Raw genomic sequence first — 20,240 nt, forward strand, 5'->3', positions numbered from 1 at the left:
AAGAAAAAACATAACCATTTTATTGTCTGTATGGAATTTTTCTTTTTTTGCAAGACTGGCTGTCTAAGAAATTCTCCTGAGCAATTTGAAAAATAGGCTTATCATTGTATCGCTCTAAGCTTTCCAATTCAATGATTTCTTACAGATCTGAAAATTACCTGATAGGCCATGAAACACCTTAATATTCATTATTTAAGTTCAACGAATGCTTAGAATGATTTCTTTGGTTTATGAAAATATTTTTATCATAACTGAGAATATTTCTATAAAATTTCGTCGCAATTAAGCTATTAATTATAAAAGAGTATAATTTAAACTGTCTATACTATAATTTAAAATAAGTCAATAAATAAATCATTCTTTCAAAGAAAATGGCACAAACGCTTTTGATGTATGAAACATTCTAATTGAAATTCAATTTCCAAACAATGAATTAGCAAGTTGAATTTAGTATTTGAGCAAATCGTTTCCTTATTGTCATTCTAACTAATCTTTACCCTTTCTTGTTCTTACATTTTACTTTTTTAGCACTAAACAGAGAATATTTATATTTTTGTTTGAATTGTAAAAATAGTATCTATATCTAAATATTTTTTTTCTAGTCATCAACTTCTGAAGAGTTTTTATATTTGTTCAAAAATATTTTTCTTGGTTCAGTTTTACATTTATGTATTTTATACAGTGAAACCTATCGGCAGCGACCACACTCCATTCCTCAGTAAAATGATTATTGATGGAGGTTTGTCGTTCTCAGAGGTTACCTCTATTGACTTCAAAATTGTTATCCTAAGCGCATAATTTTTCGCAAACTATTTTAATTTTAGTCATTGTCTTGGTGCAGACATGCCACTTTTGTTGGCGTCATGAAAAGCGCACCAATGAATAAAATTTAGCGTCTATAAAAATGATCCCAACTGATATAATTATATGTAAAAACAAATTTATCAATTTTGAACGATAAAGCTATTTTACATAAATAAACAATTATGTTTTTTTGAAGTTTGAGTTTAACTTTATAACATAAAAATTAGTTAGCTTTATTAAAAGAAGAGAAGATTTTTTTTGTTTTGTTTCAGATGCTTGATTTTTTTTAAATAACTTTTTATTTTTCTAATTTAACTTCTAACTCTAAAAGTAAATCATTGATAGCATAATGTTTTGTGCATCTTCTGTTCAGAGGTGGTCTGACTGCAACATAAATATTTTTCGATATTTTTTTGTGTTTCTGTATTTGATCTTTTCCGCATTTGGTGCAGATGTTTGCCCGGTTTCTAAGAGAGGTTTCAATGGTCTCTCTTAAAGGTTTTCCTCTCAAATTCTATGGAAAAAATTCCGTGCCTCTCAAAAGTGGTTGTAAATAGAAGTAGTCGCTATATAGAGGTGGTCTTTCCTGGAGGTTTCACTGTAATAAAATTCTATGCACTACAGAAACTATATTGACTGCTAACGCTAAAGTGTAGAAATCAATTATTCTGCAGAGAATCTAGTCAAGCAAAGTAAATTAGGGTAATCAGTTAAAGTGCCAAAAATTTGTTTCGTTTTTAAACTACCAAGATAATCTGCTTTACTATGTTATTTACCTGAATTACTATGTTATTTACATTAAAGTGAAAATAAGATCTTCGCTGGGGCAACAATTAATAAAAATCTATAAACGTAATACTAAAATTTCTATGCACGACAGAAACAGGGTTTGTTTATTTAAATCAACTGATTTTTTTATATATATATATATTGATTTTAAAAGTTAAAAAATAGTGTTTTAAATTATTGATACTTTAATTATTTTCTTTTCTTAGTTTTAAAATTTATTTTAAATAAATTGCTGCATTAATTAATTTTAGTTAAGGAAATTACTTTCTTTCTTGATGTGTGTTAAATTCCAACACATTTGAAATTACATTTTTAAAAATCTTTTGATTCTTGAGATTGAAAGTACAGATTAAAGTAAGCATTTGATGCAGTCTTGATATAGACTTGCATAGCTGTAGAAAGTAATTAATAAACATGAAATTTTTTCCAAAAAAAGTGCAAATAATGTTAATGAAAACTCTACGTTTTGATGGAAAAAGCATGGAATTAAAATTTACATTATATTTTATTAGTGGAAGACGTATATTTCTAAAACTTGAGGTTATATTAAAAAGAAATTACTCTAATATGCCAAAAATGTACTCTATATGCCTTTCAAAGTCTATTTGAAGCAGTGGGATTATTAACTGAAAACTGGTATTTTTTTCTCATAATATGTTTACAGTATCTTTGACATTATCCAATTTTCTATAAAAAAAAATTTTGTGAAAAAAATTCCAATGTATGAGTTCATAGATTTTTTAAAAATTCTTTAGCTTTTACTTATCTATTTCGATATAGGATTAAAAATGAATGTTTTAATATAAAAATATATAAATTAAATATTTATTTATTTTTTGCTGAATGAATACATTTATAAACAGAATCTGTTACATTTATTTTGCCATTTTAAGAATCTAGAAATTTTTTTTTAAAAAACCGTAATTTTAAATGAAAATTATGGTTTGCTAATTGAAACTTTGTTTTAATAGTTAAAGAACAGGGGTCTATCCAAGCCAAATTTATTGTATTGTATGGAGTCTATTACATCAGGGCACTAATTTACTTCAGGGGCAACAGGGTTGATTCTTTTGACTAAAAGGGCAGCAGGGTGCTGTGCCCTGTTTACCCTGCCTAGAATGAGCTCTGATAAACATCTTTATAGAATAAGGAATAATTATAAAATGAAATTTTTTAAAAAAAATTTCCATTTATTATTAATAATTTCTAATAAATTATCATTGTCAATTAAACAAGTTACTAACTTTCTTACTGATTCTTTGTTTATTAAAGGCTTATAATTCATGGGAAATTATGATGTTATATTTCACTTACATTTGGTAAAGTGTATAGTTAAATTAAAAGAGTCACATCATAATTTAAAATTTATTTATGTATTTTTATAGCATCTATCAAATATCAAATTTTACTATTTGGAATTATACCATATGTCTCAAAACTAACTCTTTACTTATAAGCTTGTTTTTGTGTAAATTGAAGTATTATAATTCAATAAAATGTAAATTATTGAAATCTTGCTTTTTTATGTTTTACTATTAAAAAATTGTCAAAAGTAAGAAATATACATTGGAAATTAAAACACAGTTGCCTTATTTTTATTCAATTTTAGTATTTAAATGCTTAAATATTTATTTGCTTTCCTTAATTATATATGTGAGAAAGTGTTTTATTTTGAGAGTATGTGTATTATCTAGAATATTCTAATTTTTACTGAGCTTATTATGTTGTATGGATATTTTTCATATGAATTTGAACATAATTTTTCATCAACAGAATGAAGGTGGTAAGCAAGGTAAAGTCTGGCAAGGTCAAGGTAATTACTGCACACATTATGTCAATTTTTTAACTGATATGTGTAAAGGTAATTATTAAAACATTTTTCTTTTCCTTTCTGCAGCATTTAGTAGCCTTGGAAAAGGAAGGAATACCATGTACAGCCTTAGTCCCTGCTTAAAGATAAGAAACATGTTTGACTCGGAAGTGTGAGTAATAATTTAGCTTTGCTATTTTCTCTCTCCCTTTTTTTCACTATTTCATTTTTCAATTTGAATATCAGTCTAAGCAGATGTGCTTTTAACATACCTGCCGAGTGTCTCTTGTTTTTTAACGAAGACTGCTGTATTTTGCGACTATCTCCTGCATTCTCAAATTTCTCCATATTCATGGAAGAATTTTTTTTTTTTTAAATTTGGTGCTGATATACTTCTTATTCCTCAACCGATGGTGCTATTGCCAGTACTGCAGCATGTTGAGTGTTTATAGTTTAAGTAATTATAAATAATGGTGTAAAAAGATCTTCTTTAGACTATATAATTTTTTTTTTACTTCGCTAAATGTAAGTGCTTATATTATTTCCAATTTTGAATTTCTCGCATGATGCATTAAAACTGTACACATAGTCTAAAAAATGTCAATAGTAAAATCTTCGCTATTTTATTCCTCCAATGTTGGCTATACCTTAAACTTATAAAACACATATTTCTTGTCGATGCTATATGTGAAATTATATGCATAAATGCTCACTTTCTCATAGTCAGTTTATTTTAAACAACATTATAGTTCATTTTAATATGGCAATAAAAGATGCTTTATGTCAATAATTAACAATGTGTTTCAATAATTAATCCATGTTTATTATTTTGAAAAAATAAAACTTAAGCAGTGGAAAACAGTTTTAAAATAAAAATTTTTATTTGTTAAAAAGGAACTTAATTTTGGATTTGGCTCTCCATTTTTTCTTGAAACCGTGCAACTTTAAATAAAAGCATGATTTTTAAAAAAACATTAGCAAATGCAGTAGAAATTCTTATGTGATTTAGATTAGTCATTTTATGTATTTGATACTTAAAGTATCAGGTTTTTGTAACTGATAACTAACTGATAACAAGAAAAAATAAATGTAATTGCAAAAAAAATTGGAACTTCAAAAATACATCTCTAATACATATCTAAAAAAACTTACCTTTACAAAAAAGAAAATTTTCCTATTTGTGCGCATATTCTGATAATAATTTTTTAAAAGAGCTTAAATGTATTTTTTAAATGCTTAAGAAGCGCTTATTTTTTGTTGAAGAATTTGGCAATGCACCCTGATTTAGTTTTATATGAAGAACTACTTGTTCTACCATGAGTCACTTAAAATAATTGATAATTGTTTTTTTTTCTTCTTTTATTTATTTTCCAGTAATGTTTCTAATTAAAGCTAATTCACTCTTTATTAGATATTTTTTGCCTAATTCCTTCCCTGCCTTTAAAATTCAATAGAATGTCTTGACAAAAATAATTGCGATTTAATTTATTCAATGATAAATTTTTTATAATTAAAATTTTTTTTTAGATTTACTTTTTTAATTGTTATATAATTTTTTATAGTATCCATTATTAATACATTTTATCACATGTTTTGGTAAGTATACTTAGAAAGTTAAATTACATTAGATCTAATTCAGATTTTTGCCAACCGAGGCTGAAATAATTTTTTAAATATTTCAGTGAATACGAGGAAAGCTGGCAGACTAGCATCCAAGATGCAATTTTAGAAAAATGTGAAGGAAATGATGGAATCAGGCATATTGCCATAGACACTTCTAACAATGAGGTATTTTATTTATTTTAAATGTTTTCTGTGAGCAGGGTTGGGGTTTTGGACAGGACATGTGGGTTTTACTGTCTAAAACTGTCCTAAACTGACTAAAACTGTCTTAAAGTGTTCAAAACCTTGAACATTGGTAAAAGGTAAAAATTCTATGTGTGTAACCATTTTGCACATAATGATTACATTTATTAATAAATATTTGATACTTTTTATATACAATTTGCTTTAGCTTATTAAAAGAAAATAATATAATATAATAGGTAAAGGTTTATAACTTTTGAAGCTCCACAATTCAATGAACAACGAAAGTGAATACCTTATCCTTTAAATACGAATAAATAAGCTTTAATACGGATAAATTATGTTTTTGCATAATGATAAATAAAGCAATATTAAATATAATTAATAACTTTTTAATAAAACACAAAATTTTCTTTATTTTTCTTGATTTCCTGATCATTCTTCATTTAACATTTTATTTTTCACAATATTTTTTTAAATCGTGACATAATTTGAATAAAAGGGTTTTGGACAGTTTAGGACTAACTGGTTTTGAACAGGACGGTTTAAACCGTGGATTAATCCATTCTGTCCTAAACCTTGCCAACTCTGTGAGTCATTTTCTTCAGAGTTCTTTAAAAAAAATTTATTTCATAGAGCTGCTTATGGTTCTGGAAACTTGCTTAGTTTTAAAATTTTAATGTTTTGAAATATTCTTGTAATCTTTTAGGTTTTTATCTACTGTTTAACTGCTGAGATTCTTCTAAAGTTTCTTAGTTCATTAGACTGTTAGTCCCTGAAAAATGTGCTTATTTACATTTCTGATTTTTTATTTATTCTTACTCCCTTTAAGTTTTTATATTGTTATATTGCGTAACGATTTCTTAAATCCTTATAAAGTTTTTTATTCATAAAAGTATTTTTAGAACATATCTTAAACGCTCAATGTTAGTTTTTTAATATTTTTCTTGGAAACTTTTCTTTTCTTAGAATCATACCTGCCAAGTCTCCTGTTTTTTTAACTAAGACTCCCGTATTTTACGACTATCTCCCGTTTACCTGTATATTCTTAAATTTCTCCGTATTTTTAAATTTTAAAATCTAGTTGGAAAGTGTTATTTTTGTTTAAGAATTTAAGTAGAAATATCTGTTTCCTTATTTAGTATCTATTATGAATGACTAAGCTAGGAATTCCTCATGTTTAAGCTGTAATTTTCAAGGTAGTATTTTGATTTTAGTATTACTTTTTTATTCAAGTATCATCCGTAAGACTAGTTATTTTTAAGAAATTAATTTACGTCATTTATTAAGAAAATAGATACAAAATTATAGTTTTAATTCTGAACCAATTACAATAAATAGAATTTTAAAAAAAATGTGTGTGTGTAATACTTTTTTGTTAAAAACACTTAAAAGTCTTGTCGCAAAAGTTCTGCAATGATGAACATTTTTAATAAGTAGCATTAACTGCTGCTAAGGCATATGTAGTTTACTTAACATATCCTGATTTTAAAAAATTTTGTAAATTAGGAATGATTGTATTCCGAGTTTTTCGTATCATTCTTCTGAGTCTAAAATCTAGGAGCGATGTATCTGATTTTTGCACAAATATCGAAAAATTTCGTGTAAATCAAGACCATTGGTTGCGGACTCTTCTGACAATCAAAAACTCTTCTGACAAAATTTTGAAGCTTTTTCTAAATCCCGTTAGTGAGACGTTTCCATACATTCATTCACTAATTACTTGAAGAATAATGTCTTACGTGATTCTTTCGTCAATTTAATCCTTTTGGTTTGGCAGATTTTCGCCTTTTTAAATATTTGGAACCACGCCAGAATCTGCTTACATTTGGATTCTTATTCACGTGATTTTCATATCAAACATCGATTACCTGATTTAAAAGCTATGCTTTGCGTTTCGTATTCATGTGATTTAAAAATCCAATATCACGATTTACATTTACACGTTTTTTAAAATCCAGTATTATGATTCATATTTTGCGATTTAAAAATTCAATATTGTGATTCTTATTCACGAAATTATCGTGATTCATATTCGTGCAATTTTAAAACCCAATATCACGTTAATTTTTTCGTGAAGTTCAAAAAGTTATGTTAAATGTAAAACATGTATAGTATATCAATTGATTTTGATTTTTGTGCATAAAAGTTTCAAGGTTTTTCTCTCTGTGCCTCAATTACCCCTGTTAAATACTGTATATTCAGTTTTCTGGTTGTGGCTACCAACCCTATAAAGTTAGTGGCTTTAGTGAAGAATCGGGGGTCCCTTGGTCTGCGATAATTTTTGTTCAGTTTTGCTGAAATCCCATTTCTGGTTACCATGCTATACTTTGCTTTCAGTGACATCACCTTCGGGTTACCGCAACTTTTGCTTACCTTTATTTGCAAAATCGTCGAAAATAAGAGGTGCCCTCAATTGTAAACTTTTACGAAGTTAGTGTATTCAATATTTTTATGCTATGTAACCTTTTCGAATAAGATTTAACTATAGCTATTCATCTATTTAAATCAAAGATATTTTTCTGAAAGAGAAATGAAAGAATTTGATATAAACTGTGATTCACCATAATTTAACAGTATTATATTTAATTAAGAATATTTGATCTGATTGTAATTATTTTCAGGGTTGTGTCTATATGCTTTGCAGTTCATCAGAAACTGCTGGTAAAGCTTTCAATGATCTCCATGGATGGTGGTTTGATGGTAAGTCTATTAATTTAGATAAAATTCATCCAACCATTATACTCAGGGTTGCCACGGGTGACTAAAATACGACTATTTTTCGCCTGAGGCAACTATGGCAACAAAAAAAGCAACTATTATCAGGAAAAGGAGACTATTGGGTGACATTTCTGTACTCCTAGCGATGTTTTTTTTTTAGTATAAATTTGAGCTTCTAAACACTAATTTTTTTTTCCATAAAAAATAAAACATTTTGAATTGCAAACTAGAGTCAACACTTTTTAATTCATTCAATTTGCCCAGATTCCATTGTAAGTCTATTTCATTTCTTCGCCTTTTCAACGGCTATTGCTACGGAATTCAACAAAATTTTAAAAAAAAACTAATTTTTAATAGAATATTACGATGCTTAACTTTCATATTTTAGTAATCACTTTTCACAATATATATATATGTATATTTGTTAAATCAATTATTGACAAAAGGGAAAAAAATTTTGAAAATTATGTTATTTTAATGAAAAAAGTATTTTTTTGAATGAATAATAGTAATTAAAAGTATTTAATTTTCCACAAATATACAAATTGTTTTGGTATAAAAATTTTGTGTTAGAGTACTAACATTTATATAAAAATCATCATATTTGCCACCAACTTGACTAAATGGATAATTTTTGAATGAATAATAGTAATTAAAAGTATTTAATTTTCCGCAAATATAAAAATTTTTTTGGTATAAAAATTTTGTACTAGAGTACTAACATTTATATAAAAATCGTCGTATTTGCCACCAACTTGACTAAATGGATCATGGTTTATGACAATTAAGTCATTTAATAAAATTTTAGTCATATTTTTGTTCTTATGTAGGCAACTGTTTTTATATTTTTTGGCAACTATTTTCATGCTTTAGGCTACTAAAAGCAACTATTTTGTTAATTTTTTCCTGTGGCAACCCTGCATTGATTTTACTCCTCCTCCCCTCTTGTCAGCAGAAATTAACAAATTACTACCTCCACCCCCATGAGGTCATTATGTAATATTTGAACGGTCCCTAATTTGTGCTTCTTCATAGTGTTTAGTTTCATTTTGCAGTGTTAATTTTGAGTTTCAGGTTCATGTTTTTTTTCTTCCTTCAGGTAAATTAGTGACAGTGAAGTATATTCCTTACAAAAGATACTTGGAACGATTTCCAGAATCAGAGCATTGTACAGCGTCTCTGAAACCTTCCAACAACAAGCGACTTTCCTTATCCACTCCATTCTTTTCCTCAGCATTGGAAAGATCTTGAACTCTTTGTTTATTTTTTTTTCTTTTTTAGCCCCCTCCTTTAGCACTTCTTTGTTATCCTCAACTTTTTATTTCTCCTCCCCCCCCCCAAATTTTGCATAATGTGCGTTGTGTAGAATGCATTGAAAGAATAAAAAAAAATGTATTATATATGTTTGTCTTTCAATAAAAGCTTCTCGTTTAGTTGTAATAAAAATAGTTATTTATTAATATATCAGTGGTAATAATCCAATGCATTTATAGTGTGCATCAATTATTGAAATAAAACCACGCATTTGTTTAGTTGATGAATCATTTTGTGTACTCCATTTTGTCTGAGTCATACCTGCCAAGTCTCTTTTTTTTTTTNGTATAAAGGATGGTATGCTGTTATGATTTTCGTTTTTTATGTTTTGTCACAAAAAAGCATTGTGACGTAACACATTGCTGTATTTGACGAAGAAATTTTTTTTAAAAAAAATTTATGATAAAATATCGGCTGATGGCAAAAATATTTTTCTTGTTCTTCAAGAGATGGTGTTATTGTTAGTACTGCAGTGTGACTACTGAGTGATTGTAGTTTAAGTAATAAAATTTTTTTTTTTTAAAATCTTTAGACTAAGATTTATATTTTACATATTTTTTAAATCGCTAAATGTAAATGCTTATATTATTTACAATTTTGAATTTCTCTTTTTGACTTACATGATTATGCATGATGTATTAAAACTTTACTCATAGCCTAAAAAATGTCGCTAGTAAAATCTCCGTTATTTTATTTCTCCAATGTTGGCAGGTATGCAATAAAATTTTGGAAATTTCTTTTTAAAATAACTTCCAAATAGCAAACTTTTCTATTTAACTAAATTTTCTTTGAGATCTACTTTCCCTATTTCCCAAAATACAACGCTGAAAAAAATATTACCTTGAATAACTTTTGCTCTATTAATCAGAATTTTACGAATTAGGTACCAATCTAAACCAATTATGCACTGAATTTGATATCCTATACGTTTCTATAGTGAGCTGATCGCAAGATACGGATCTCAGTAGATCACCAAAGTCTAGCAGGATCAGTGTCCAATTATTTAGACACTGAGCCTGCTAGTGACCACTGATCAGCCTACAAAGTAACTGGGGGTGGGCATTATCGGCTACCAAGGAAGGAGAGCCACCCCCCCTGTGACAGCATGCATGTCTTCGGATCATCCTCGTGGATGTTTTTAAGATTGTCCCGAATGACTTATTGTGTAGCTCTAGTGTGACATAAATGAAATACTACCAAAGATGGTAGAATTAAAATCTAGGAATTATGTTGGGCAATTGGTATGTTTTTCATTTAACATTTCATTTTAGGTTTACATTTTCATTTAATAAAAAGTAGCAATTTTTTTTAAAAAGCGTTATTGTTTTTTTGAAACTTGTTTAGAAAAAAAGACTAACATAAAATAATTGTGCAAGACAACACAAAAAAAATAAGTGGCGAAAGCGAACAGGAGAGAGAGAGCTTTTGGATAAAATGTGTTTCTTGTATTCTGTTCAAGAATATCATTGACCCAGTTAATTGTTTTGAAATTTCTCTGTAAATCAAGTCACAGTTTATGTATGTATTTGGTTTTGGGCTGCGAGCTTTCCTCCTCCACCGCCAGGCAACATAAATATTAAGTTCTATTGATGTTATATAAAGGAAACATACCACCAAATATATTATTCTTATTACATTTTATTGAAATTTTAAGTTTTAATATTCAACGGTAGTTTTTTATTTTACATGACGAGTATACACGTCATACGGGATTTGGTCTGACGTGTATGCTTATCAAGCATGCTTAACTGATAAATGGTTCAAAGGAATGATTTCAAATTCACTAAATAATTAAAGCAGATGGTAAGTAGGTACTTTATTTACGCTATTGGCGACAGTCTGGGAAACATTCCTGAAGGTATGTGAATTCATCCTGAAGCCATCACAATTTTGATCCTCTGCATAGAGTATGGCTCCCCTGCTTTGGTAGCCCGAAGGCCTGCGTGTGAAGTTGAGCATTTTATGGTAGAACAGTTTAACAAGGACCGATACCGAGCGCTCTCGGTCCCTACGCAGGCTTGTTGTCACCCACCCGCTTACTGACCTTAGCCAGTGATGCTTAACTTCGGTGTTCTACTAAGAACCTTGTATTTATGATCAGTCCGCTGTGGGACATTGAAGTAGATGCAAAAACGTAGAAATTTCACTCTATCTCAGCAATCAAACAGGTTTTGTTGTTTTGAGTGCTCCTTCTTCAGTAGGGATTCCTTAAATTTCGATAGCACTTTTATTTTTTCAACTCTTAAATACTTCGACCCCTGATCCTTTTTTTTTAAATATATTTTTTATTAAGGATAATAAAATTATACATTAAGGATGGGCATTTTATAACCTAATGCAATGGACAGTCATTTAACAAGACCGTGTATAGAGATCCTGACTGATCTTCTAATTTGGAGTTAGCTAAAAAAAATTTGATAAAATTTTTTTTTAAAAAAAACATTTTTATTTCACATATAAGTAAATAGCATGAAACTATATTACAATCACTTTGAAATGACATGTAAAAATGAAAAAATTGTTCAGAGAAAATTTATGACTATGTACACATGAAATTCATTTCAGTTACAGAAAATATTGTAAAAGAAATAGGTAACAGAATAAAATTTAAAAGATAAAAAAAATATATTCTCCAAAATTTGTTAAATAGAGAAAATTGTGTAAAACCAGATAGCTAAAAATCGATAGCTGAACTGATTTTTTTTAAAAATTGATTTTTCTCTAAAGAAAGTCAAATCCCCTGATCTCACCCCCCATGTACCCCACTAAATATATAATGTACAGATGAAAGTTCTCGAATATTTCATTTCTTTTATAGTTTTTCCCAGCAGTGCAAATCGCAGATGGTTTCAATCGCAGAAATCGATTTAAACTTGCAAAATTACAATTCTCAGCATAACAAAATGCAAAATTAATTTTAAATAGCAAGAATTCTATAAGTACTTCTTTGCTATATATAAGTAAGTATGTGATTTTTTAAGCGAATCTACAAATTTCTGCACACAAATTTTAAAATTCTGAACGGAAAAAATCTACCACTCTTTTTTTGTGCAAAATTTAACGGTCAGTTATGGTAATTGAACGGTGTTCTCGGAGCACCGTTATATTTCGAAAGAATTTAGAATCCTGTAGAATTTGATTTGGATACTCAAAAATAATTAATAGTGGTCCTGGACCAGCCATAGATAGAGAATTGTATAAAGCAGTGTTTCCCAAAGTGCGGTACTCGTCCCCCCCAGGGGTACGCGTTCTTATGCGAAATAACTTGCAATATACGAAAATTTCAAAAAATTTTATTTAAAAACAAAGCTAGCCATTTAAAATTACGATTACGTATTTTTTAATTGGCTATTTTTTGCAGAGTTAACAGTTAATTATTAGTGGTGTCAACAGCCAGTTATGATTTTTAACTTTTGTGCAATTTTTTTACAGCAAAAAATACATTTATTTTTTTATTAGTGGTACGTAGCGTTGCGAAAAATTTAGAAAGGGTACACAGGTATAAAGGATGGTATGCTGTTATGATTTTCGTTTTTTATGTTTTGTCACAAAAAAGCATTGTGACGTAACACATTGCATGCAAAAAATTTCCCCACTGGTTNGACTTTTTTTTTTTTTTTTTTTGAGAACACAAGAGTAAAATTAAAATAAAAAAAAGAGGTAGAAAAAATTTGTTCTAGAGGACATTCTCACTAGTTTTTCTTTTGGCGATTTTGAATTCGTTTACTACTCACTGTTTAGCGGTTGGCGTGTAAGTTTCATTTCCTTTAGAAATTACTAAACTATCTTTTCGATGATTTAAAGATTCTTGATGAATTTCAGTCCTAGAAGAGGGCGTTGAACATGATGCATCGCTGCTGTCGTCGGGAATAGGAGGTAGTTCACGTAGTTTTATGGGTTCTAAGTCCACCTCATCGAAAGATGGCGGCACTTCAGAGCGATAAGTGTTCTCCCACGACGGTGGATCCACTGGCTCAAAACGATCGCACAGCGATTTCACAAGTCGCGAACGCTTCTTTTCTTCTAAGTTGACTTGAGCGTAGACAGGCTGACTCTGATCTTCTTCCGGTATAGTGTGGGGTGGAGCAACATCATGTTTGGTCTGGATTTCTTCATAGATGCAAGTATTGGATGAGCTTCCGGATGATTCTTTACTGTCTGATTTTTTCTTGGTGAAGAGGATGGTCGACATAATGTTCCGCTTCTCTTCCGTGCCATCATCCACTGGAATGGTGGCGTAAAAGGCGTCATTGTCGTAAGGCAACGGTGTGTTAGGGGTGAGAGAAGAATTGGTTTCTTTCGATGGCAAAGAATCCACACTGCTTTGCCTCAGAACTTTGCGCCTAAAATGCGTAATTTAGAATTTTTAAGTCACATTGAAATCATGTATTCCAATTAGATAGATAAAATTAAACATTTTTCTATTTCACACTAAAATAAATGGATTTATATACATATGTATAAAGTCGAACCACCTCGTTAACATGAAATCGGTAGGACTGTCATAATTATTTTATGTTAACCGAATTTTGTTTTATCTGATGCATCATGAAAACAATTTATCACATATTATAAATACATGTTACGTACTACATTAATGTATGCAAACAATACTATTATGAACCAAGCAAATTAAAATAAGCTTAAAAGTTTCCACTACTTAATTAAACTATTTTCTTTTTGCTATTTTATTTATCCGACCATCTGCTACTTCTAACAAAGGAAGAAAATAGAAATCCTCAAAATGAATTATTGGGATTTTGTTCACATGCTTATTAAATGTGCTGGGATCTTTTTCCTTTCATGTTAAGCGATAATCAGCTTGAAAATTTCATGTTAAACAAGTAAAATAGAACAATAATAGATTGCTGACTCACGGAACCAAACATGTGTTTCATGTAAAACTATATTTCACGTTAAGCGGTTTCGCGTTAGAAAGGTTCTACTGTATACTACAAAAAAATCGCCAATAGCTGGGATTGAATCGACATTCTAAATCAGATGTCATAACCATTCAACCACGAATGCACATTTTTAAAAAAAATTTTAATATTAAATGAAATGAAACTTAGAGGGGCATATTTTTACCCCATCCTATGTATTTTACTATGCTCATTAATTTAACCTTTGTTTCTTTCCAAGATGAATTACATCGATGTATATACGTTCCTAGTAATACACATAAAGAAGTAATTAATCTTGAAGATGGGTATTACAGGTAACTTTAGAAATAGAATAAAATATTACTTGCTCCAGATATTAAAATATTAGTTACTCGACTACTTTGCGAAGTTCGGAAAGTTATCAGTTTAAAGAATTATTATTTTTTTTTTGAAAAATCTATTCAAATTTTGTGAAGCTTTGAATAGAGTTCTTTTATCGGGGTCCTATTAAAAGGGTTGCCAGGGTAAAATGGGGCCTCAGACCGCAACTACTTAAAGTAATCTATCTCCAGGCAAGTGAAAGGATAATAATGTATGCCGCCAGTGTCTGGTATAGGAACAACACCAAAATAAACGAAAAGCTACAAAGCCTACAAAGAATCCCTCTTCTGACTATTACTAAAGCTTATTCTACTGTTAGCACGGAGGCTATCCAGATACTGGCGGGCGTCGTTCCTATTCAACTTAAGATAATTGAAGACATTTACATTAAAAGAGTCAAATGGGGCTGGAGACTAGAGGATATAAATTACGTATTCCCAACTAACTTTGACCATACAATGAACTTCGATAAACCAGCCCCGGAACACCCTTCAGAATATCGATCCTTGCCTTGGGGATATGATTGCCCAAAAGATCAGGACATGGAGATCTATACGGATGGCTCTAGGATGGAGACAGAACAACCTAATCACTATAAGACAGCCTTTGCAATGATTATTAAACAGAATGGTATCACAATACATAAGGTCTCCACCAGAGTCACCGACAACACAAATATCTTTTTAGCAGAACTCATGGCAATTAAAACAGCTCTAGCATGGATCAATCAACAACATATCGAATATGTAACAATCTATACTGATTCCATGTCCTCCTTACAGGCCCTGGCTGATCCAGAACCCAGTTCAAAAATTATTGAAGAAACAAAAAAACTATGGCATAACAACATTAAATTGAACTGGGTCAAAGCACATGTGGGGATCCAGGGCAATGAGGAGGCAGATGAGGCAGCCAAAAACGCCATTTGTTCTAGCACAATAGATCTCCAGGTACTGAGGACCCCCAAACAGGTTAAAACAAACATTAGAAATATCTTAACTTCAATATGGAAGAATCAATGGGAGAGCAGTAATAAGGGCCGTCAAACATTTAAATTTATTAAGACCCCGTCAGTTAAAAGATTACAAACAAATTTTTATCTGAACCAATATTTGACGGGGCACGGAGTGTTCGGGGTCTACCAAAAAAAGTTTTTTAATAAAAGTGATACCTGCAATAACTGTGAAGATATTCAAACAATTGAGCACCTACTCTTTCACTGCGACAGATTCCGGACACTCAGACAAAACCACTTCCTCGGGAGAAATGAACAACAAATTTTCGCGAGTAATACTTGCAAATCCATCATTAAAGAGATCATTAAAATTACTCTCGAGGAGACGCTGGCCCAATTTAACAACTAATTTGCTCTCCCCAATAAATATAGTTAAATACTCCTTGGACCACTTCATTTAATAATTTTACTCGTAGTATTTTAAATTTCAAACTTTTAATATATCATATTTTAAATTTTAGACCTTGTATTTACATTTTTTATGTTTTAGACATCGCTTTCCATTTTACTCAACACTTTTTAATTGTTGCTCGGCTGGTTGTTTTACACTGGTCTGTTATTGATTTTAACTGTTAATTATTCAACTTTTAAATGATTTTCTTTTTAATTTTTATACACAATTAGCTTTTATCCTTGATTTTGCATACCACCATTTTTTAGTATTTTTAAAAACACGCTTTTAAATTTTGATTTGCAAATATTTTAAAATTTTAAGGATTTTATAACATTTACGTCCCTTTTGGACGAATATATTTTAATGATTTTAATCTTAGGGTATATTTTATCTATACTTGTTATTTTATCAATTTTGTCTTTTTACATCTTTATCCTATCTTTTATCCACAAATAATTTTATATCTTGAAATTTTATGCATGTAAACGGCTTTGTACAGTCGATTTTTATTTTTAAACATAATGTTTTAAAATTGTAACGTTTTTAAAATTTTCATTTTACTGATTTATACAAATTTTATGTCCTTTAGGACAGGCTAGTACTAATGTGTACTTTTATCTTGTGTGTAATTCTTAACTTTTTCCTTTTACCCAGCAACTAGCTCTAGCTCTCAATTCGATCCTATTGATACCTTTATTCAACTGTAGTATCTAGTAAGTAAAAATGAGTTCGTGATGTTACAAACATTTCGTTAGTATAAGGGTCTGTTGGCCTGAACGGTACAACACCAAGCACGATCAATATTGTTTTAATTTGTTTTTATGTTAAATTGTTGAACGATATGTTAAATTATAAGGGTCCGTTGACCTTCTTTCTCATGTGTTTCAATGTTTTCGAGGCTTGTTGCCATCGCTGTTACTGTAAAATTTTTAACATTTTATTTCTATATAATTGCTGTCAAATTAAAAATTGTTGTTCCACTGTATTCGGCGAATGGGCCTATAGGCCTAGGCCGCTGTAAAATTTTCCTTATCGGGGTCCTATTTTTGTGAAATTGAGTAAAATTAGACCCTGTTATTTAAATTTGTGACAAATAGTTTTCTTTTTTATAAATGAATTGATTTTTCCTTACTTACGATACATGTTGAACAATTTACAGAATGGCTTGGTGGGACATCATTCGATTATATCGTCACAACGTGTACTATCGTATTATTATCGCGGCAATTGCGATTGTATTAAAATTAAGTGAAGAAAAAGCATTTTTTATTAATTTCTCTATATTGTGCGATCACGATCGTGTTGATAAAACGAAAGCAGCTGATATAGTTTAAAATAAAATTTAAGAAGTTATCAAAAATTCTTTTTTTTTTTCTGTCTATTTTTTTACAATAAAATTATTATGAGTAAAATATTTTTTTTAAAATAAAAATCTTGTGTTGTGCACTGAAAACACTTGATTCTGCACTTTAACGGAGTAAATCTTCGAACTATCTAAGTAATATGCCTACGATGGCTTTTGATAGTTACTTTCACGCAAGCCACAATAAAAAAAAATTTTAATATTCATTAATATATATTTTATTAATATTTATAGCTAAGTAATTTTACGTAGCGCATTGGTGATTTCCCTTAGCAACTTGAAAGGGTACCGACATAAAAATATCTTCAATATATTTTAATTACACGAAAATTTATTTAAAAGTATTCAATCCATTCGATTAAATTAAGAAATTTCAATGCAAGTTTTTAGTAGGTAGTTAATTAACTCAAACAATTTGATCAGACACGCAATTATCAATGCATTAAACACGTATAAATGGTAATAACAAAGGTAAAGGCTATAAAAATTTAAAAAATAAAGCCTTACCTTTTTATCAAAAGAATCAAAATAACTAGCAATAAAAGCAAAAACACAAAAATGGCCATTCCAATAACAATACCTGGTAAGAGGAAAGAAAAAAATTATTACATTTTGAGTAATAAATTTACTTGAGTATTTTTTTTTTAAATAAAATAGTTGGACAAAAAACAAAAAGGAATTTAAAAAAAAAATTAATCAAAAACTATTAACGTAATATAGTTAAACCTCTCGGGAACGACCACTCTCCGTTCCACAGTAAAATGGTCGTTGATGGAGGTTGGTCGTTCTTAGAGGTTTACCTCCATTGCAGGGCTTTTCTTTCCTTTCCTCCAAGCCCTGAGCATGTACCTAGGTTATGAAAACCCTTAATCATATAGCCCAGGACTTGGCCGCTCCATTGCAGGCCTCGAAAAACTGCCCGTCCGCCCGTCCTCGGCGGTCAAAAATTCTCCGCGGACAACAAATTTCTCGAATCCGACGTCCGCGCGGACGGCCATTTTCCTGTTAATGTTCGTGATACATTTTCAATCTTGGTTATTACAATTGATGATTTCTACATCTGGGAGTACTGCAGCTGTTGAAAGGGACTTTTTAGCAATGAACTTACAAAAAAATACATTACGTTCTGAACTTAAACAAGCGTAAGCGCAATTATGAACATCTTCCTAAATGGAAAACCCCTCTCAGATTTCTGTGCAGAAACCTCTGTAAATCTTTGGCTTGATTGTGGAACTGGCAAACGTCATATTTGATTCATTTAAAAGGCGCATCCCCCTCGGATAAACTGACATTCCAGATANGAGAGGATTTTGAGAACGGTGAGAAATAATTATAGCAGGGTATAACCAATAATTATGATTCGTGAAATAGGTTATTAAGTTTTATGAGTTATAATTGTATTAAATTTTAGTTGAACATGAATAGAGATTTGAGATATTAAGAATATCGGGCAAAAACAGAAAAAAAGAAATAAATACAGTGAAACCTCTATGGAGCGACCACTCTCCGCTCCACAGTAAAACGGTCGCTGATAGAGATGGATCGCTCTTAGAGATTACCTACATAGACTTCAAAATTGTTATCGAAAATACATGATTTTTCACAAACGTTTTCAATTTTACTCAGTGTCATTTTCTAGGTGCGGAAAAGACACTTCTGTTGGCGTCATGAAAAGTCGTAGCGATGAACAAAATTTAGCGTCTGTAAGAATGATCCCAACTGATATAATTATGCGGGGGAAAAAATTACCAATTATGAACGATAAAGCTATTTTAAATAAATAATAATGTTGTTTATTAAAGTTTGCATTTGCTTTTAAAGCGTAAAAATGAGTTAGCTTTAAAATATGAGAAAATGTTTGTTTGTTGGAGATGCTTGTTTTTTTCTAAAATTACTTTTTTTTCACCCAGTATGGATAACGGGAAAATTGGCAGTGTCCTGGTATCGAGTCTTGAGACTATAAACCGGGTCCCAGCACCCGCTAGCGGTTAATAAAGCTCTTTTACCGGATCCAGGTAAGGAAAATCTGTCCGAGTAGGCTGGGTACTGGATAATTGTCGGATTCCCGGTACATCGTTTGTATATATATATAAAAAAAAAAGTATTTGCATTAAAGGAACGCTAATACAAAAACGAAAATTTCTATCGAAATCTGACGAATAACAAATGAGAAAGAAAGGATAAATATCAAAACCTGTTTGATTACCTGATATAACTAGTTGTGCCTTTTTGATAGCAGTTAGATGCTAAAAGGTACCGATATAGAAATATTCCAAGTCATTTTATAAAATGATACGATTACTAATAATTTTATAGTTATCTTAACCATTATACGAATGTATCATCTTTATCACTGTAATAATATTTCAAAAAATGAATAATAAAAGCAAATCTGTATCTTTATGAGCGAAAAAAAAAGAGATAATGAGAAGAGACAATATATGAAGTTCATTAATATATAGAATAAATATCGTCACCCGTTGGCACGTCGTTTTGTTCTTCATTCACCAATCCAAGCTTCGATAAACCACCTAAGAAAATAAGAAGAAATTTTTTTTTAACTAGTTATTTGCAATATTTCTATAAATTATGCAGAAATGTTCGTAAAATTATGCAGATAGGTCGCGAATGAACCAGAAAATAACTAAAACAGTGTAGTGTATCTACCACTAAAAAATACAATCCCAATTCACTAGTATATAAGACATGTTAACTCTAATCTATGTTGAGGTATATTTTCATAGATGAAGGTTGACATAGTCGATAACTACTCACTATCCCCACAAACAGAAAAAAAAGCACCAATTTTTTTAAAAAAAAGGTAGGGTTAAGGGAACTGACCTTGTATCAGAAAGGTTCTGGGTTCGAATCCCGGATAAGGCATGGATGTTCTTTCCCTCTCTGTACTATATGTCCTTAGTGTGGGAGCAACGTTGACCCACCTAATAGGGTACCCCTGA

The 20,240-nt window shown here is 30.0% G+C and overlaps 2 protein-coding genes across 5 annotated transcripts in view; one reads left to right on the forward strand and one right to left on the reverse strand.

Annotated features, from left to right (window-relative positions):
• LOC107455173 (inner nuclear membrane protein Man1) overlaps positions 1 to 9,376 on the forward strand; it is a 38,394-nt gene extending 29,018 nt beyond the window's left edge. For all 4 annotated transcript variants that reach the window (XM_043052216.2, XM_043052217.2, XM_043052214.2 and 1 more), the window contains 5 exons: positions 3,367 to 3,406; positions 3,491 to 3,575; positions 5,086 to 5,191; positions 7,834 to 7,912; positions 9,030 to 9,376. In XM_043052216.2, the coding sequence (XP_042908150.1) occupies positions 3,367 to 3,406; positions 3,491 to 3,575; positions 5,086 to 5,191; positions 7,834 to 7,912; positions 9,030 to 9,181 (462 nt within the window). In that variant the 3' untranslated portion in view covers positions 9,182 to 9,376. The remainder of the gene's footprint in view (positions 1 to 3,366; positions 3,407 to 3,490; positions 3,576 to 5,085; positions 5,192 to 7,833; positions 7,913 to 9,029) is intronic.
• Positions 9,377 to 11,667: 2,291 nt separating this feature from the next.
• LOC107455186 (sushi, von Willebrand factor type A, EGF and pentraxin domain-containing protein 1) overlaps positions 11,668 to 20,240 on the reverse strand; it is a 52,783-nt gene continuing 44,210 nt past the window's right edge. Inside the window, exons 9-11 of the mRNA XM_043052213.2 lie at positions 19,758 to 19,811; positions 17,788 to 17,860; positions 11,668 to 13,587 (exon numbers count right to left, since the gene is read on the reverse strand). Of these exons, the coding sequence (XP_042908147.1) occupies positions 12,975 to 13,587; positions 17,788 to 17,860; positions 19,758 to 19,811 (740 nt within the window). The 3' untranslated portion in view covers positions 11,668 to 12,974. The remainder of the gene's footprint in view (positions 13,588 to 17,787; positions 17,861 to 19,757; positions 19,812 to 20,240) is intronic.

This window comes from Parasteatoda tepidariorum, chromosome 7 (assembly GCF_043381705.1).
Source record: "Parasteatoda tepidariorum isolate YZ-2023 chromosome 7, CAS_Ptep_4.0, whole genome shotgun sequence".
Classification (NCBI taxonomy): Eukaryota; Metazoa; Arthropoda; class Arachnida; order Araneae; family Theridiidae; genus Parasteatoda; species Parasteatoda tepidariorum.